Below are 18,075 nucleotides of genomic sequence, written 5' to 3'. Positions count from 1 at the left end.
CCTGCACTGCAGCTTTTATTGCCTGGCAAAGAAGCCAATGGACAAGAGACTTCCTTGATGTTCCTAGGACTTTGATTGACCTTTAGTGGTGTTGGTCAGATCAGTTCATCTCGCTGTGCCTTAAGTTTCTCAACCCCAATCAGGACAATACTTTCGTTATAAAGTGATATGAACTCTGCCCGAGATTACATATGATTATCAGTTCAGGGTCTGTAGGCTTCCCTTCAAATAACAAAGCAAATGCTGAAGCAGAACACCTTATTCTTCAAAATACTGCCATCCTGGCAATAGCTCAGTGTGTGGTTACAGCGTTAAACCACCATCTTCTAGTCAAGGACAGACTGAAGAATGGCACAAAAGGAAAAAACTGTGGTATTCCAAAAATTAGCAGAAAACAGGGCTGCATTGTTTTGACATCTGGCAAGTGTTGGACTTCAAATTTTTGAAGAAGTTGAAGCCTGGTCTCTCATTTACCTGATCCTAGCTGTTTTGCTGTCACCTTATTAAAATATGATTATCCAAAACTAATTTGTGTTTGGTAAAACATTGCCAGGCCCTCTCAAGACAGAAGTGCAAATCTCCTGTCTAGACATGGGTTTTGAAAGCCCTGACTAGCTTGGCTAATGAGGAACATCATGATACCAAACCCTCCCTACCTGCTGAGACGGAAGGAGTTAAAATGTCATGCTGGTAAAGGAATCCCAATCATTCTTTTGCAGCTGCTTCTGACTTGCAAATCCTGTGTAGGGCTTCCTGCTCTTACTGCTATGGATGCTTTGGTCCTGCATGCCACGGTCTTTTTGCTATTTGTGAGGAAGTTTTTTCACTAGTACTTGCTGTCTCTGAAATTTTGCTCTGCCTGTTATGACTGTAAGCTGAGCCACTCAGAGTTTTTAATACATTTAGCCTCACAAATCCTCTTTGAACTAGCAAAAAGGAGAGAATTAAGGCTCAGCGAGAAGGAAGTGTCTTGCCTGAGGTCATCTGGGCTGCTTGTAGCATGGAAGAACTGGAATTTTTCACAGAGAGTAGGACTAAAATCATTAACCTATTATCTCTTCCCTCGAGTACAAGAAACAATCCAGTCATTCTTAAAATACTCTTTAAATCTTTCTTTTCCTTTTTTTTTTTTTTTTAAGGGAGGAGAAAGCGGAGAGGTTTTTTTATGCAAATTCAATAGTTCCACATCAGCCTATCCTGCTGTGGAAAGCTTCTTTGTAATGTTAAATGAGATTCACATTATTCTTCTCCATTATCTTTGTTGTTTGCAGAGTATAACAAGCAGTGAAGCTCAAGGGAATCGCATCAATTTTTATTCTGAGTCTGGCTGACAAAGATATGAACACTTAATTAAGACTTCTTTCATCTCATGAAAATAACCCTGAATATCCGAGCCTGACATGAGAGCTTGATCTTAGTGAAGGCAAAGTGTCCAACTGCAAGATCTTAGCTGGAACACTTGCCCTCACAAATCATTTGAGCTGCGAGCGAGATCTAAGTGTTTCCAAGTAGATGTCCAAACTTTGCAGCTTTCATTTCTGACTCATTCTAGTCCTGTGAATTCCTGTTTCACACAGGGACAGACCAACAGGAAGGAGAATCTCTCAGCTCCGCAGAACAATGTAATAAATTCAGGCATGCATGCAGCAGGAATAGTTGGCTTAGACTTCCCAAAGTGCCATCTGTGAGAAAACCGATTTTTTAAATGACTGATTACAACAAAATGCACATTCTTTTTTCTATTTTTTACATAGATGCATGTATATTGATTAAAATTAGTCCTTTCTTGCTACATTGAATCAGTGTTGATAATTAGACAAATATCCACAGGGCTGAAAACATTAGGAGCACTAAAGAAACAAACAATAGTTTATAATAGGATCATTACAGACATCTTAGCAGCACTTACAACATGTTTATCCAAAAATGAAATATGCCCTAAGGAAGAAAAACACCAACTATGGAACTCTGGGGATTTAAAATAAAAAGGTCACTTTTAAAGCCCTTAAGTAAATAATTTCAAACAACTCAGCAACAGCTCACATTAAAAATAGACCAAGCAGCTAAAACAATAAAATGTGTTAATTGGGCAATCTGGAACGTATCAAACGGACAAGCACAGTCACCCTCATTACCTTCTCATTGTTCAAAGTGAAAAAACTCAGTATTAATACTGACATACATCTTGGTGTATATATGCACAGCAAATATTTATGGTTCTGTGAGTGTCTCAGATTGTACACTGCTGAGAAGGAAATACTTGCAGCTGCAAGTAGAAGGTTAAAATAAACTGTGTGCATTTCTGCATCAACAGCTCAGGTCTCCAGAAACCATTGGGTCAGGGGAAGTTTACAGGTCCTGCTCCATGTGGGAACAGGAGACTGTGTGTCTAAGTGGTGGTGAAACTTATCTCATACACATATGAAGACAGGACTCGGATTTACACGTTATTTCTTTAACGTATTAACCAGTGCAGCACCCGCAGGTTTTGGTGGAACTAACGAAGCATTTGCACTACCAACTCAGCAACAGGGGCTTGAGTGGGGCTTGGAGTCACCAACAAAGTAAAGCAACTCTGTGGACTGAATTTCACCTCTTCTGTTTTCCCTCTGATGGCATATCCTCTTAGCATGTAACACAATCTTAATATTATTCTTTAATCCACGGAATTAACTCAAAAGAACAGCAAAACGGTCCATGTGAACTAAACCTTCTGCAGCACTGGGTGAATTTCACTGAAAGCTGGGGGAGGTTGGCAGCACCTCAAAGCTGGCCTCTTCAGGCTGTATCCCAGGTGTCGTGGTCTAGGAATGGTACTCCCCAGTTCAGGAGCCCCACTGAGGCTTTCCAAAACCACATGCTGCTGCTCTCTCTCACTCCCCCTTCTCCTCCTCTTTCCCGCTGCTGTGGGCTGGAGTTGAGAATTGGAGGCACAACAATATACTGGAAAAATCAATGAGATAGGAAACCTGCTCCCCCTCCCAATACACAATACTAGTTTTCTCCATAGGAAGAAACCCCTTTTGCCCCTGCTGCTGGCAATGACCAATGATGTGAGGTGCGATAGAATAACCTCCACATCCTAGCCACCACGCTCTCTCCTGGTTCCTGCAAAAATTAACCCTGCCCCAGTTGGAATCAGGACATCAGGAGATATTACTTATTCATTACTATTTTAGAATTAAGGATTGTCCATAATCACAAAATCAATTAGGTCGGAAAAGACCTCTGAGATCATCGAATCCAAACCATAACCTAACACCATGTCAACCAGACCATGGCAGTGAGTGCCATGTCCAGTCTTTCATTAAATACCTCCAGGGATAGTGACTCCTGTTCTCCTGTCTAATCACCCTTTCCAGGAAGAAATTCCTCCTTATGTCCAGACAAAACCTCCCCTAATACAGCTTGAGGCCAAGTCCTCTCGTGCTGTCACCAGCTGCCTGGGAGAAGAGGCCGACCCCCACCTGGCTACAACCTCCTTTCAGGGAGTTGTAAAGGGCGATAAGATTCTCTCTGAGCCTTCTTTTCTCCAGGCAAAACACCTTCAGCCGCTCCTCATCAGAATTCTACTCCACACGCTTCACCAGCTCCGCTGCCCTTCTCTGGACAGTCTCCAGAACCTCAGTGTCCCTCCTGAACTGAGGGGCCCAGAACTGGCCGCAGGACTCGAGCTGCCCCTCACCCGCGCCAAGTACAGCGGAACGTCTCTAGACAACGCAGCTTTCCCCATAAGGTTTCGCTGCCTCCCCGGCTGCTAAGTCCCAGCTATTGAAATCCCCGGCGAGCTGCTCCCCGTGCGCCAGGCGGAGAGGGCGGGACGTGTCCCCGCCAGACCCGCCGAACAGCAGCGCCTGAGGGCCGGCGGTGGGGGCGGGCGAAGTCCGACATGGCGGCAGGTACACCTCCCCCGCCTCAGCCTCAGGTGCGGCCCTCGCGCCGCAGGTGGACGCGGGGCGTCAGTCCCAGGGCTCTTGTGATTGGTCTGCGGTGCTGTCAATCACCTGTCACCGCGGCAACACAGGCCCGCCCCGCGACACTCTCTCGGCGGTTGATTGGTCAGCGCGGCGGTGACGCGCGCGCCGGGCGTTTTACGGGCCTCGGTATCGGGAGCTGCTTGGAGAGGGCGGGTGGCGGCTGTGGTGATTGGAGTTGTGTGCTGCCGCCATGACGTTCAAGCGGAGTCGTGACCGCTTCTACAGCACCCGCTGCTGCGGCTGCTGCCATGTGCGCACCGGCACTATCATCTTGGGCACCTGGTACATGGTGAGAGGCGGGCAGCGGCTGGAGGGGCGGCGGTGGGGGCCGTGTTCAGCGCGCGTGCGCGGGGGGCTCGGTGGGGCGGCGGAGCAGCGCCCGCGCGGCCGCTCTGAGGGACCGCGGGCGTCCCGCTCCCCTCGCCCGGGGAGTTGTTCACTTTCCTGGGGGGCCGCGGGGTCCCGCTCCCCTCGCCCGGGAAGTTGTTTCCTGAGGCGATCGGGGGAAGCTGCACGAGGGGATTGCCTGGGGTCACCTGGCGGGATTGGGGTCTCTCTTCTTTTCTGGGGTCTCCTTCCGGCTAACCAAGCCCTGTTGTTCCTCGGCTGCCTTCCTTGTTGTGGTTGGGAAAAAAGTGAAGAGAAAGTTTAGAGCGTTTTAATCTGCGTCTCAGAGGGATTGTGTTACTCTTCCTTTTCTTGGTTTGACTTTTATACAGTAAAAGTTAAGACTTTTATACAGTACTGAGCGTGTCCTTGGTAAAGGAGGAGAGTTGGGTGAGAGTGGAATTTGGGGTATTTTATAGGAGAATAAGGTGTGGTACCCGTGAGTGGTATGTAACCTCTGAGAGGAAAATGAGTGTCTCCAAGTGGGCAAGAGCTTTGTGGCAGGGGAAGTTCCTGGTTCTTCCATACTCAGCACAGTGGTTGAAGAGCAATGGAAACAAATTTGGCTCCCAAAACACCTCTTTTTCCTGACTGGTGAGTGCTTTCTGTCCGAGAAAAAGCTGTGGTAGTGAAGGTGAAATATTAAAGTTCTGAACTAGGGTGAAGTGGAAATGTGAGAACAGTACCAAGTTAAAGGCCTGGAGCCCTAATTCCCTTGGTTCCCTTAAAGGGGGCCTGAGCTCCCCTTTATCGAAGTCATTTCCTCTTTCCTTCCCCTCACCCTCGTGGGCAGTAAAAATGAGTGGATAGTTTACAAAAGTAGCATCATAGCTGTTTTTTTCTCCTGAAGCTGTAATCAAAGCCTTTATTCTCCTTCACCCTTCTCCAGATTGTAAGAAACAAAGAATGCTGAATTTTTGTGTTGATATGAAACAGCCATGCACAGAAACTGCCTTTGGAGGCATGGGGATTTGACTTTGAAGACTTCATGGCTTATTTTCAACAAGTATGGGGAGGTCCTTTATTTTTATGCATCGTGGTCCCTCAATTGGCAAAAAAAAGAAAATGTACAGGCAAACAAAGTGGCTGGAGACAGAGGACCTGAGGAAAAGGCAAGCTAGGGAGTTGGAAATGCAGAACTTTAGGGAAAGGTTATTTCTTTTTCAAAAAGAAATTGGGCAAAAGTCTTGGTACTCATTAAGTTTTATTATTAGTTCATTTAAAAAGGAAAAGGTCCACTGTAGTATTGAGAATCAAACTTCTTTTGGAAACCCGCAGACCACGCTGGGCTGCTCATGGATGGAGTTCAAGAATATGCTTCTGGTACCTCAAGTAAAAGCACGAATCGTTAACAGTGAGGGGAACAAAAGCACCTCGCTGCCTTCCGCACTGTGATTCCTGTTCGCGGGAGTGTCTGTAAACCCAGGAACTTGCTGGGGGTGGAGGACTGGGAGATATTTCCGTGGCCACAGACCTGGTAGCACTTCCAGCTTCTACCTCCTTTGCTGTGCTTATGTTTCCTCTTGTTGCCTGGATGCAGCACCTCTTTCTTCTTTCTGAATGGGTGCTGGGGACGGTGAAAGCTGCGCCGGGCACCCGTGAGGCTGCTGCTCCAGGGGCAGAGTGCGGCTTTGATCTCGTGGAGCCGCAGCGACTCGGTCTGCTAGACGGAAAAGTAGAGTTGAGTTCAAGGTAGCGGGGGCATGCAAAGGGCTTCATAGGTGCGGTTTTTTTATTAAAAACTCCCTGTATATCAAGTGTATCGAAAACTTTGTTAAACTGCGCATTTAGTATTTTTATCCAGTTCTCAGCTGTCACCTGGGAAAGGGTGAGAACTTTTGATTCTGGTAACTCTTGGCTGTTTGAGCTGAAATAAGGTTATAACACAAAGCTTTAGGTGGTCTTGCCTAGTGCTTTAAATCAGAACTCAGCTATAAATTGTACCTTTTTGAAGGTAAAATGCAGTTTGGACAGTGAAAGTTAAATTTTTGTCTGCTGCCAAACTTTAAAAAAAAATGGCCCGGAATATGTCAGGTTGTTTAGACATGTTAATTAATGCACAATTTAAGTATAGCTCTAACTTAGTCTTTCAGGTTCTTATGAGAAGTATTGCTAAATCAATTAAATTATCTCTCATGTAAGTTATGATGGGACAAATAGTAGTAACTTTCTGTGTAGGATGGTGTTTTTTACTTTGTGGGTTTGGTGGGGTTTTTTATTTGTATTTTGTGTGTTTTGTTTTTTTTTTTTTTTTTTTTTTGAAGGATGTAGGGGGGAGAATGTTTAGTTCAAGAATAGCTTTGTGTTACTGAAAATCTTGCTATTTACTGCATAAACAGTGTTCTCGTACAGTGCAGTCCTGAAGGAATTTGCTATCAAACTTAAAATGGAGTCCCATAGCAGTCTACTCCAGATGTTTTAGTAAGATAAGACTTCTGTCTACTTAGTACTTGTGTTATGTAACCATTTCTTTAGGCATTTTCCTATTCCTTGCTTATGTGTATATTCTTAAATTGTGCATGTAATTAACTTTTCTCCTCACTAAAACAGTTTTATCACTGTCCTTGTTGCGTGCTTTTGTGAGTCCAGAGAGAATGAGGACTGTCTTCTAAAATGTCTGCTGCTGATGCTGTGTGATCGAAGTGTGTCTTAAGCACGGTTATGTCTGTGTGCTGCTGATGTTTGTGATTAATGAATAAAAGTGTATTTCCCAAAAGATGAGTTAAGAACACTAACGGCAGAATTGTACTTGAGTTCCAGGACTGATAAAGCTTGATTAGCTCTGCAACACCCACTGCTGTTCTGTGTAGGAAGGAAAAAGAAACCTCCTGTTCCTCTCTCCATAACTGCAGTCGTGTTGCTTTGAAGTTTGTTTCTTCCTGTAAACTTTCATATTGGGCACTGCACTTTCCAGAAACCGGAAGCATGAACACTGCACTGGCAAAAATGGGATCAGAGTTCAACAAACAGTCTAAAAGCCAATAGCATTGTTTTGGAGGGAGGGGCTGGGGCGTTCTGGCAGCAGACTCCAGCACTGGAGTCAGTGATGCAATTGCTGCTGGTTAGCAGGAGCATGAGGGGGATCTCTGGACTCATTTGTTCACTGAACAAGATTGACAGAAATGAGCCAGTATAACTGGTCTCAGTCTAATACTGGTAGTGCTAGAGGCTCTGAAGTCCCCTATTTAAAATTACTCTTTTTCAGTTTTTATTAATTCAATATAATGATAAACCAAACCAGAATCTCTGTCTTGTTTGGTTGTTGTTGTTTTTGGGGTGGTTTTTTTTGTTTTTTTTTTTTTTTCCTTTGGGAATGTGTCTAGGGGAAAAATACTGGAAAAGTGACAGGAAAATGAGTTTAGTAGTGCAAGGCAATTTCCCTCTTTCCCCTCATAAAAGGATATAAGCAAATTATAAGTAGGCATTCTTGAGTTTGCCCAAGCCACTCAGAGTGCTTGGGGAAAACTAGACTTCATGTTCAGGCCTCCAGAGAGATGAAGCACTTACATGATAAGGCGTTAAGTATATGCCATGCACATAAAACTCACTAATTAAAAAGCTAATGCTTGTTCATAGTTCCATGGTCTTTTGCATTCTATTCATGTGGGGAGCTAATATTTCTGTTACCTGTGTGTAATAAATGCTGACTTTCTGCTTGCGAATTTGAAATTTCAGCCATTTGAATTTTGATACAAGCTACACCAAACTGTTAAACTTAGTTATCCCAAATATAAAAATGTAAAATACACTCCTTAAACTACTACAAAACTAAATTAAGGTTCTTTTCATCTTAATGGAATAATTTTTTGAATAAGAATTTGAACATGCATTTTGCAAATTTTTTTTGTTACTAATTTTGATTTCCTAGCAAAAAAGACCAGGATGAGGCCTCTGGGATTTCTGAGGTGTTACCTCAGAGTGCTGCAGTATCCACTGAGTGCTGTCTTGTCTGGTTTGGGGGTTTTTTGGGTTTTTTTTTTAAGGAGGAGGTGATGATGGGTTTACCCCTCATATTACACTAAGGCATACATGAGTTATGGTTTTTCTGACTTCTCCACGTAGATGTTTGTGAACATGCATTTGATCTGCAGTGAGAATGTACTTAAAAGCTCTAACGATGTTTTGTGATCCGAGCTATATTTTTGCTTGCTGTTATGTTGATTATTTTGAAGTGAGCCTTGTGATATTGCTGTTATCAAGCTTCTGGGAAAGAATGGAAGTATTTAAAATAGAGGCTCTGGCTGTGTACCTCTTTATTGAACTCCATATGTTAAATGTGATAAATTGCTCAGTGTTATGATGGATTTATAAACAGCAGTAATGGAGTACTGGAAACCCTGAGGTGTTAATTGGCAGAAGTTTGGGTTTATTTGTTTTGTTTACATTTGGTTTGTTGCTATTTTTATTTGGTCTCATTGATTCTAATAGATTGGATTTTGAATGACTCTTTATTTTCTGTTTTACTTGCATACCATTTCAGGTTGAGAAAATAAACCTTTAATACTTGGAACTGCAGTCAGTAACTAGTGAAATTACTAAGGACTTTGGTATGCTGAATTAGGACTACAGGATGAAAATAAAAAAAAGTTACTAATGGGGAATTACAATCTCAAAATTTGGATGCATTCAAGTTCTTTAGTACTTCTATAGTATTTCAGGTGCTGCTTGTTCCTTATCTTGAGGCAGATAGCCTATCATGGCAGTCAAACTCATGACTGTGTATAAACAATAAATGATTTAGCTGTAATTGAATTTTGTGCTTTACAAAGTAGAGATCACTGTTTCAACTGCCAGAGACCTGAACCTTGACATGGGCTTTTCAAAACAAGTACAGTGCAGAAAGGTGTTTTCCAGTACTCCCAGTTCACTCACAGAGGGGATGAAATAGAAGGGTTGAAAATGCATTGCGAGCAGAAGGCCAGAGTACAGAAGGATGAACTGGGTGGGAGATGATCGTTTTCTATATGAGACCAATGGTGAAGGAAAGTAAGATTTAAAGAGGCAGGTGAGCAACTTGACAGTTTGCCCTGTAGGAAATGTCCTGTGAGAGTGAAAATATGTGCCTTTTGGGGCTAAAGATATTGGTGGTTGAACAGAGTTCTTTACTGCCAGCTGTTTTGGCTACTATGTTTTATATTCCAAGGCATAAAATGCCTTATAAAAATACAAGTGGCTCAAAACAGCTGGAAATTCTATCAAGTTTGTGTAATACATGATGAGATTATTGCATTTATACAAAGTGACCACCTTTGATTCCACTAAAGGGTTCTTTTTAGTGGAATGTGCAAACAAGTTTATCACCATGTGTCTCTAAACCCCTGGGAAAAAAAGAAAAAGAAAAAAACCAATATAAACAGCAGGGGGGGAAAAGTTATGGGAACTGTGCATCTCAAAGTTTTCAAAAGGTTAAAAATGGTGGGGTTTTTTTTCCACTACTGAAATCTTCAGTAATTGTACATCATTGACTGCTGGAACCCGGCCAGTAGAAGAAGAAATACCTGGCAAATATTCTTACGTTGTGAGAAACTGCAAACCAGTTTTTTTTCTTTTGAGGCTAATTGGAAGGGATGCTGCTGGTGGTGGTGGCAGTACTGAATACTGATTGGAAAATATCTGCAGCTTGAATCATGACTTTTTTTGTGTTATGCAACCTTTGGCATATGTGTCCAGATATTAGTAACAGAAACTATGTCCCTGTAAATCTTGAATACAATATAAATGCTGTCAAGGCAATTTTACAAAAGCTTAAGCTACTTATGATTCTTTGAGCTCTTACTGAAGATATTTCTGGTGTGTACCAAAATGTGGCCACAGAAGGAGTCTTAAGTAGCAGCGTGAGGGAGGAGCAGGACTGGTGAGCGCACAGCCTTTGCTGAATGCGTCCGCATTATGGGGGTTGATCTTCGTGTGAAACTTTTTAACTTCCCCTGTGCTTGTGTAGACCTTTCTGATAAGGACTGATGAGGTTTTAGTAAATTATCTGGGAAGTACAGGGAGATGTTCTATCTTATCAAAGCTGTAACATGGCAGAAACACAGTACTTTGTGTGTTAAATTAACTCAATTTGTTGTAGAAAGCAGAAATTCTTTCCAGATGTTCCTCATTTTATACCTTTACCTTCCTGACCTTTTTAAACTGTTTTCAGTTTTCCAGTTCACAAATCTGTACATTCTACAAGCAGCATCAGCTTAATTATGTAATTTGAATCCCTAGGAACCTTACCATCTCCTCAATTTTCAAAGTTATTTAGTTGTGATTCATTGAACCTAGTAAGTGCTCCATGCTCTTTGGGTTGTTTTGGTAGTGGTTTAACTAAATCAGCTTGAAATTTAACTGTAAGTTGGGCTCTTTTTTTTTTTTCTTTCCACATACAGGCAAAGGGAAGAGTTTATTTTTAACTGAAATAAAGGATTATTAGTGGTCATTAAAAAGATCTTAGCTGTTGCAGTGTAATTAACCTTGAGGTAACTGTGATCTCTCTCAGGTGGTGAACTTGCTGATGGGCATCTTGTTGACAGTAGAAGTGACTCATCCAAATATGGTGCCAACTGTCGATATTCAGTATGAAGTCATTGGAAATTACTATGCTTCCGAGAGAATGGCTGGTAGGTCTAGAACTCTGCTGGCTGATTGGAATATCAAGCATGCAATGTCATGGATTTGCCTTACAATAGGGTGTAATACATGCATACACCTTTTAAATATGCTTATCTTGTTTTCTGAATTTCCCTTTAATTATACTAGGACCAAATTCTTTTACAATATAAAAAAAGACTTCATGGACTATTATTTTAACTTCATATTACACTGAAGCATCTTAAGCGATGAGATTTCTTGGCCTTCTAATGCTTCAAGTGTTGAAGTATGTGTGGGACATCTGGTTCACTTTCTCCATAAACATTAACTATCTTTGCTGTCTCAGTAAAACAAGCAGCAGAAAACAAAAGACTTTTTTCGGAATTTTTAGTGATCTTCATAGATCAGGAAAGAGCTTAGCACTATTGTGTATGAATTTACTAAGAATAACACCATGATATCTTTTTAAGAAAAGTGGAAGAATTGGGATGCCAAGTACTTGAGTGAAACCAAAGTGTTTCTCTAAGTTTCACCTGCAGAATAAATGAAATAGAAAGCACCATGAGCAGAATTAAGCCTACTTTCACTCTGTTATTGAGTGTATGATGTGTACAAGTGTAATAGGTGTCAAGCTTTTTAACTATTGTATCTGTAAACTTGTGCATATGCTTTGCTTCTCTTGGTTTCAAATGTGCAGAAATGTGTTGTGTGGCAGTTCTAATCTACCTCAGTCTGTTGTGTTACATGAAAATTTAGGGAGGGTCAGATTCAGCAAAGATAAATAGTACAGCCCAAACCTGGGTTTTGAACATTTTGTGTTAATTTTTAATGAATTGAGAATCTGTCAGTTCTGACCTGTGACTGTAACTCACAGTTATTAGTAATGAAATAAGAGTGGGAGCAAGGACCAAATTCTTCATAAGGCTAAGATATTAACTAAAATCACAGCAGATGTCTGTAAAATGTCATATGATCTCTAACAACTGTTGGTGTACTTGGTAGCCTTAAGTTTATATGAGTGAAACATGCTGCTGAAGGTGCTTTCTTCACTCTTTAGTGTAAAACCTCTGTTACATGCTTTTGACTTAAAAATTTATTCCTTGTGTCGGGATCTGGGCCTAGAGGGTTTTGTGTGCATGAAAGAATATTACAGATCTTACTGTGCTTGTGGATATTGTGAGTAATAAATCCTCAGAAGACAACCACACTTATGGGTGATTGCTGAGACTTAGTTCTGATCAACACAGTGCATTTCAGACACAGGGGGGCTCTTTCTTGATGCCATCTGTGTATGTAGATATTATTACCTTGTACTGAATTGGATATGTAAGTGCTTCCACAGTGTCTTTTCAAATTAATTGCAGAGTAGAAAGGAGTCTCAGATCATCTCTTTTTCAAGCAGGGGAACCACAACATTTTGGCTTCAATATTGCTCAAAACCATTAATTTACCACATCTATAGACTCTCAAGCTGGTTTCTTTGTGTTAAAAAAGAACAAGTATAATCTTACTTGTGGAAAGCAGCTGTGCTTCTGTCATCAGTAACTGTGATGCACAAGGAGAATGTTTATCATGCAGTTTCCATGAGTGTCCTGGATTTTGCTACAAATTGGTTTCTGTTCAACTGCCTTTTCTTGTAAATAATGGGATACCTTCCACACAGTGATTTCCTGTTTCCCTTAGTGTTACTGAAGGAGCAGTACTGCTCCCACTGCCAATGACCAAATTACGTAACCAAACCATTTTCAAGTGTAAAAGTTGATACTGTGTTAGCTTCACTTAATATTCTGTCCAGTTGTAGAGTTAATCACTCACATACTTTTAGTACTGACATATATTGTAAATCAGCATCATTATGGTGCATTACTGTCAAACTATGTCAAGCTTCTAATTGGTGTTTCTGGGCTTTAGTCAGGCTTTTGATTAAGGCAGAGGGATTTTTCCAGACAGTTGCAGGTTTTCTTGAACCACATCTTTTTTTGTTAGGAAGGATCTGAGGTACTCTATTTTCTGCTGCTGGTAGTTGGCACAGATGAACCAGTTGAGAACAGATCATAGTAATGGACAAAGCTTGGGTACCTGTCAGCTGCAGTGTGACAACTCCAGGAAATGACTGATTCTTACTGTTTTTCTTTTAATGCAGAAAATGCCTGCGTTCTGTTTGCTATCTCCCTCCTCATGTTCACAATCAGTGCAATGATGGTGTATGGTGCCATTGCTGTAAGTATATTTATAATCCATGGCTTTAAAGTTGCTACTTGATTTTTTTTTTTAACTAAATAATTTACAGGCACTTCCTTTTTTCTATTTCTTCTTAGCATCGTGTAGGCTGGCTGATCCCATTTTTCTGTTATCAGTTCTTTGACTTTGTGCTCAGTTGTCTGGTTGCCATCAGCTCTCTAACCTATTTGCCCAGAATCAAGGATTACCTGGATCAGTTGGTAAGTATTCAGCTCAAGTTGATATTTTACATTTGAAATTAAAGTTTGTTTTAATTGGATCAGTGACTGAGCTACAGTTCCCTTCCTGTACATAAGAAAAAGGAATTCAGCCTGCAGCAGCCATAGGTGGTTATAGGAATGTTAGCTTATCAGAGGTGGAAGAGTCAAAGGTGTCATTACTCCCTAAAAAGAAAGCCAGGGAGAATAAGGAAAGAATTGATGGGAACTACTGGTTTAGATTGTGTTGGCTACAATTGAACTTGAAACTGTTTGTAACCCTTTAAGCAATGGGGCTCAGTGGCAAATTTGCTGCTGCACATTAAAGATGTGTTAACCCTTATTTGGTAGGGAAGGGGAAGAAAAGTGTAGGTAAGGATTCCAACAGCATTACACATGGAATCTGAGATTCCAAGGTTTCCCTTTTACATTCCATGTGTCTCTTCTCAAGTTGAAACAACACTTTCTAACAAAACTGCAGTGGAGTTCTCACTAACACTGCCTATGTTTTAACTGCAAGAAGAGTCAATGGATAGAATTTACTGGCAGCAGGGACCACAAGCTCTGTCTGGCTGGTGTTTTGATCTGTTCAAGTAGATGTTTAAAAAAAAGTCCTTTTTTAAAACAGATTAAGTGTTAGATTGGTGTTGGAGAGAGGCTTTGTTACTGTTGTCAGGGAAAGAAAAGAGACTGAGCTTTGCAGAAGCTCTGTTTTGGCTCTTCCAAGTTTGATGATGACTTCTTATGCTATACATCTGTATGTTACAGGTTGGACTGACAGGATGTAATTAACAGTAAGTCATTAAAAGAGTTGTGGAGGACCGTAAGCACAAATACTGTGCTGCAGCTAAGAAAAGGAATCTTGTGGCTATCTGTATAGGCATGAGACTGATGAAGTGACTAGGGAGACAGACTGTACTGTAGTGATCTGCTCTTGCAGGACAGAGGCAGGATAAATGCTGTGCTTTGTGGGAAGATAAAGAGGAAACTTGCTAGAAACAGAACTTTTTGTTTCAGGGGAGTAGTTTGTGCAAGGGTTTGTTTTATTTATTTGGTGTGGAGTTTGGATGTTTTTCTATCATATTTGACTGTGCAGTGTTCATTCTTATCTCCTCCCTTTCTCTCCCTTCCCCCATTTTTTTTTTTTCACTAGCCGGATTTCCCTTACAAACAAGATCTCCTTTCTTTGGACTCCAGCTGTCTCTTGTTTATTGTTCTGGTGTTCTTTGTTTTATTTATCATTTTAAAGGTAAGTTAAAACTTAATCATGTGTCTGTTGGAAGAATTAATAAATATTAAGATGCTGTCAATCTGAGTTAATGCTGAGTTGAGAACCCAGCTGCCCTCTTAATGCTGAGGTAAGAACTTCTTTGAGCACAATTGTTAGGATGTTCAGTGCCGGTATGACTTAAGTCTAATATGTTGTGTACTGGTGTCTTCAGCTCATTTGTGTGTTTGCAGTGAGGTGTGCAGCTCTTATGCAGCTCTGCCCTTCCTGAGTAGGAAGGAGGAAGGCAAAAAGGCTTCATACCATCTTTTTGTCTATGTGGAGATAATTTTAATATTTGTAATTAAGCTTGTAGTGAAAGAATATTGACTTAATGCATACAAGTTTCTAAACAAAATGTTTAAAATCTCTCACTGTGCCTAACAAACCAGGGTGCAAGCTTTGGAAGGAAGATGATAGAATGAGGAAATGCATAGGTTAATTCAGAGCTGCATCTTCCTCTGTACTGAAGGGTATTACCAGTCATTTTCTTTCTGAAGATCTAAATACAGAAGCATTCATTTGAATTATAAAAACTCTTGTGTAGACAAAGCATATTAGAGAAATGAATTGATAATATACATTGGTTATTATATTATTTCTTTGTTGCATTCAGATTGCATTTAAGAAAAAAATGCAATGATGAAAAATAATTTTACTGATCTTCTATACTTTATCACAAGAGGAATGTTTAACTGAGGGGAGTGGAAGCCTAATACAGTAGATAACACTTGTGTGTTGATTGGGAAACTTGATACCTTTTGTACAACAAAGTGCTAACTTGCCAGTGAGAGATTAATGTTAGACTAATTAATAGTAAAAAAACCCTTAATCCTCATCATACCACGATAGTGTTTCTTTCTGCAGCAGTCAGTGTTAACTCAAAGTTCAAGGTTCTTGGCTCTACCATCTCCCTGCTGCCTCAGTTGTGTGTTTGAGCCCTCTCCTTCACACTGGCAGTTAGTTGGAGAAATAGTGCTAACTGGGGGATGAGTGGGATTGTACTGCTGGCCTTTCCTCCTCCTCCTGGCAGCTTTGGACTGAGATCCACAGAAGCATAAGCCAGTTGGGGATTAATTTGATTAGCACTGCTGAGGCAGACAGAGATTAATTGAACGGATCTGTGAATTCTTTTGCTAAAACCTGTGCAGTGCATCCTCTCTGAGTCACTGTGACAGCAAAGCTAAATGGAGAGCAGCATAGGTATGTGGCCAGGTCTGTGAAATAGCAACCATTCCTCAGATATGTATTGCCTAAGTTGATTTATGTTCCTTTTTATCATAGGAATGTAATCCAGCATCTAATTTCTGACTCTGCCAATGCATATGAGGTGTTTAAAAGAAATATCTCTTCTTTCAGGCATACTTAATTAATTGTGTATGGAACTGCTATAAATACATCAGCAACAGAAATTTGCCAGAGATTGCTGTGTACCCTGCTTTTGAAGCTCCTCCACAGGTAAAACCTCTTCTTGAGATAAAAGGAACCAGTATCATTAATTTTGAAGTAGAAAATCACCACAACCATGTATGTTTCCAAGCCTAGTCCAGCTTTCTAAACAAAGACTGGAAAGATAAAAAAAATTTAAAGCAGCTAATTTTGTGGTGGGTTATTTCTTAGCTAAATTCTGTCATTGCCGAAAAGGAGGATCTTTAGAGAGAAGTCTTTGAATGTTTTCTTGTAGCAGAGGGAAGCTTTGATTGTACCAGTCCAAACCTTGCCTGCTGTGCAAAGTCAAGAAGCAGTGGGGTATGGAATGAATGACCCAGGGTTAGGCTCAGCAGAGCAGTAAACTGCTCCTGCACCTTCTTTCACTTCCTCATTTGCTTACTAGGAAAGCAGTAAGTTCTTAAAATAACTGCCTGCAACAGAGGACTAAGTTGCTGATGGGGCATGTGTGCTTTTGTTCTGCTTTTTTTTTTTCTTCATTTGAAGTCTACTGCATTAATCACTTCAAAATGTCTTCTCCTTAGTATGTTCTGCCAACATATGAAATGGCAGTGAAGATGCCTGAGAAGGAACCTCCACCTCCCTACATACCTGCCTGAAGCAATTTTTATGTTCATTAACATCTGTACCAGCTTCCTGGGGGTTTTGTCTTTTAATCTTGCAAAACTGCTTAAGTAATAGAAATATCCAGGGCTTTAGGAGCAAACTGTTCTGTTTAAAATATATTTGATATAAACTTACTAAGCAAAACACATCTGAGAGTGATTTTGTTTGCTTTAATTTTTGTTCTCCCTAATGCTCTTAAACATTTTATTGCCTTAGGGCCTTGCACCTGCAAGAACTTAAGCATGTGACTAACTTGTGGCTTTTAAGAATACCAATTGAGCCACTCTGATTGAAGTTAGCTACAATTATAAGTGTCTGCAGGATTGTGCCCTTAATTTATATTAATTTTTGTAAGTAGTTCATAAAGACAATCTGATTGTGCAGCAAAATGACAGTTTGCCTTTATCCATTTTTTGGAAGGGGAAGGGTTTGAATGTGGTATATACATGACTTTTTTACTTTGCACTTTTCTCATATGTTATCTTACCTTTTATTGTGGTTTTTTTGGTTATCCTATGTCTTGAAACATAGTATTTTTGAGGAACAGGTGAGGGTGGCACAGGAGTTCTATTACAACAAGCTGGGAATGCAAGAAAAATAAATAGAAATGTGGAAGATGGTTGCATGCTTCTAATCTTCTATGTATTTTCCTCTTTGTGATAAATGATACTTAAATAAATCTTTTACAAAATGTTTATCAGTAGTGTTGGTTGGTCTGTGTGGTGGTTTAGCAGCATCAAACCGCCACAGTCTGTTTGGTGGCTTTTTTGTTGGAGTGTTTCCTTGTGCTGCAGATAGTCCAACATCTGTAGTTTACACATTTAGTGGTTGATCCATTCTTCAGCAGAACACCTTGAGTGGGTGGAGAACATGGATTCTCTCTAACACACAAGCCTGTGTTTAAAGCCTTCACAGTTCAAGTACTTGATTGTTTTCCACTTGTCTGATTGGTACTTACACATGAGCTGGGAAAAGGGAATTGTACTGGAGGCTTTGAGCCCTCGGGGAAATCTGATGTCTGGTCAGCTCAGGCATTAAGAGCAGGACAGACACCCAGTAGGACCACACCATTATTTACATTGGAAAGTGTCCACAGTCATTGGAGATATGCCATAACTTCAGTGATGTTCTTCTAAAATCAACAAAAAACCCCAAACCAAAAAACCAAACCACACAACTTTCTACTCTTCCTTTTTTTGTAGCAAGAGGTGTAAAGAGGTAAAAGATAATTTAGCAATTAGCATGTCTGAAGAAATAAAATATCTTTCTGCTTTGGAAAAGAAAAGGTACCTGGTATTAAATTCTGGAAAAAGGGATTCAAATTGTTACAGCATAGAGTTTGTGGGGTTATTACTATATTTTTGGTATGTACCTC

General features: G+C 40.7%; 1 protein-coding gene and 1 long non-coding RNA gene across 2 annotated transcripts; one reads left to right on the top strand and one right to left on the bottom strand.

The window, feature by feature from the left end:
• Positions 1-1,291: 1,291 nt before the first annotated feature.
• On the bottom strand, positions 1,292-3,857 carry LOC138107416 (uncharacterized). The gene is made up of 2 exons (XR_011149506.1): positions 3,468-3,857; positions 1,292-2,911 (listed from the first exon to the last, which is right to left on the bottom strand). It is a non-coding gene; the product is annotated as an uncharacterized lncRNA (long non-coding RNA).
• A 235-nt stretch (positions 3,858-4,092) lies between these two features.
• LAPTM4A (lysosomal protein transmembrane 4 alpha) lies at positions 4,093-17,395 on the top strand. The gene is made up of 7 exons (XM_069011652.1): positions 4,093-4,266; positions 10,849-10,969; positions 13,084-13,160; positions 13,259-13,381; positions 14,532-14,627; positions 16,005-16,103; positions 16,619-17,395. The coding sequence occupies exons 1-7, from the start codon at positions 4,168-4,170 to the stop codon at positions 16,691-16,693; spliced, it is 690 nt and encodes a 229-aa protein (XP_068867753.1). The 5' UTR covers positions 4,093-4,167; the 3' UTR covers positions 16,694-17,395.
• The last annotated feature ends 680 nt before the right edge of the window (positions 17,396-18,075 follow it).

This window comes from Aphelocoma coerulescens, chromosome 3, assembly GCF_041296385.1.
Source record: "Aphelocoma coerulescens isolate FSJ_1873_10779 chromosome 3, UR_Acoe_1.0, whole genome shotgun sequence".
NCBI lineage: Eukaryota > Metazoa > Chordata > Aves > Passeriformes > Corvidae > Aphelocoma > Aphelocoma coerulescens.
This window is presented reverse-complemented; position numbering and strand designations above follow the sequence as displayed.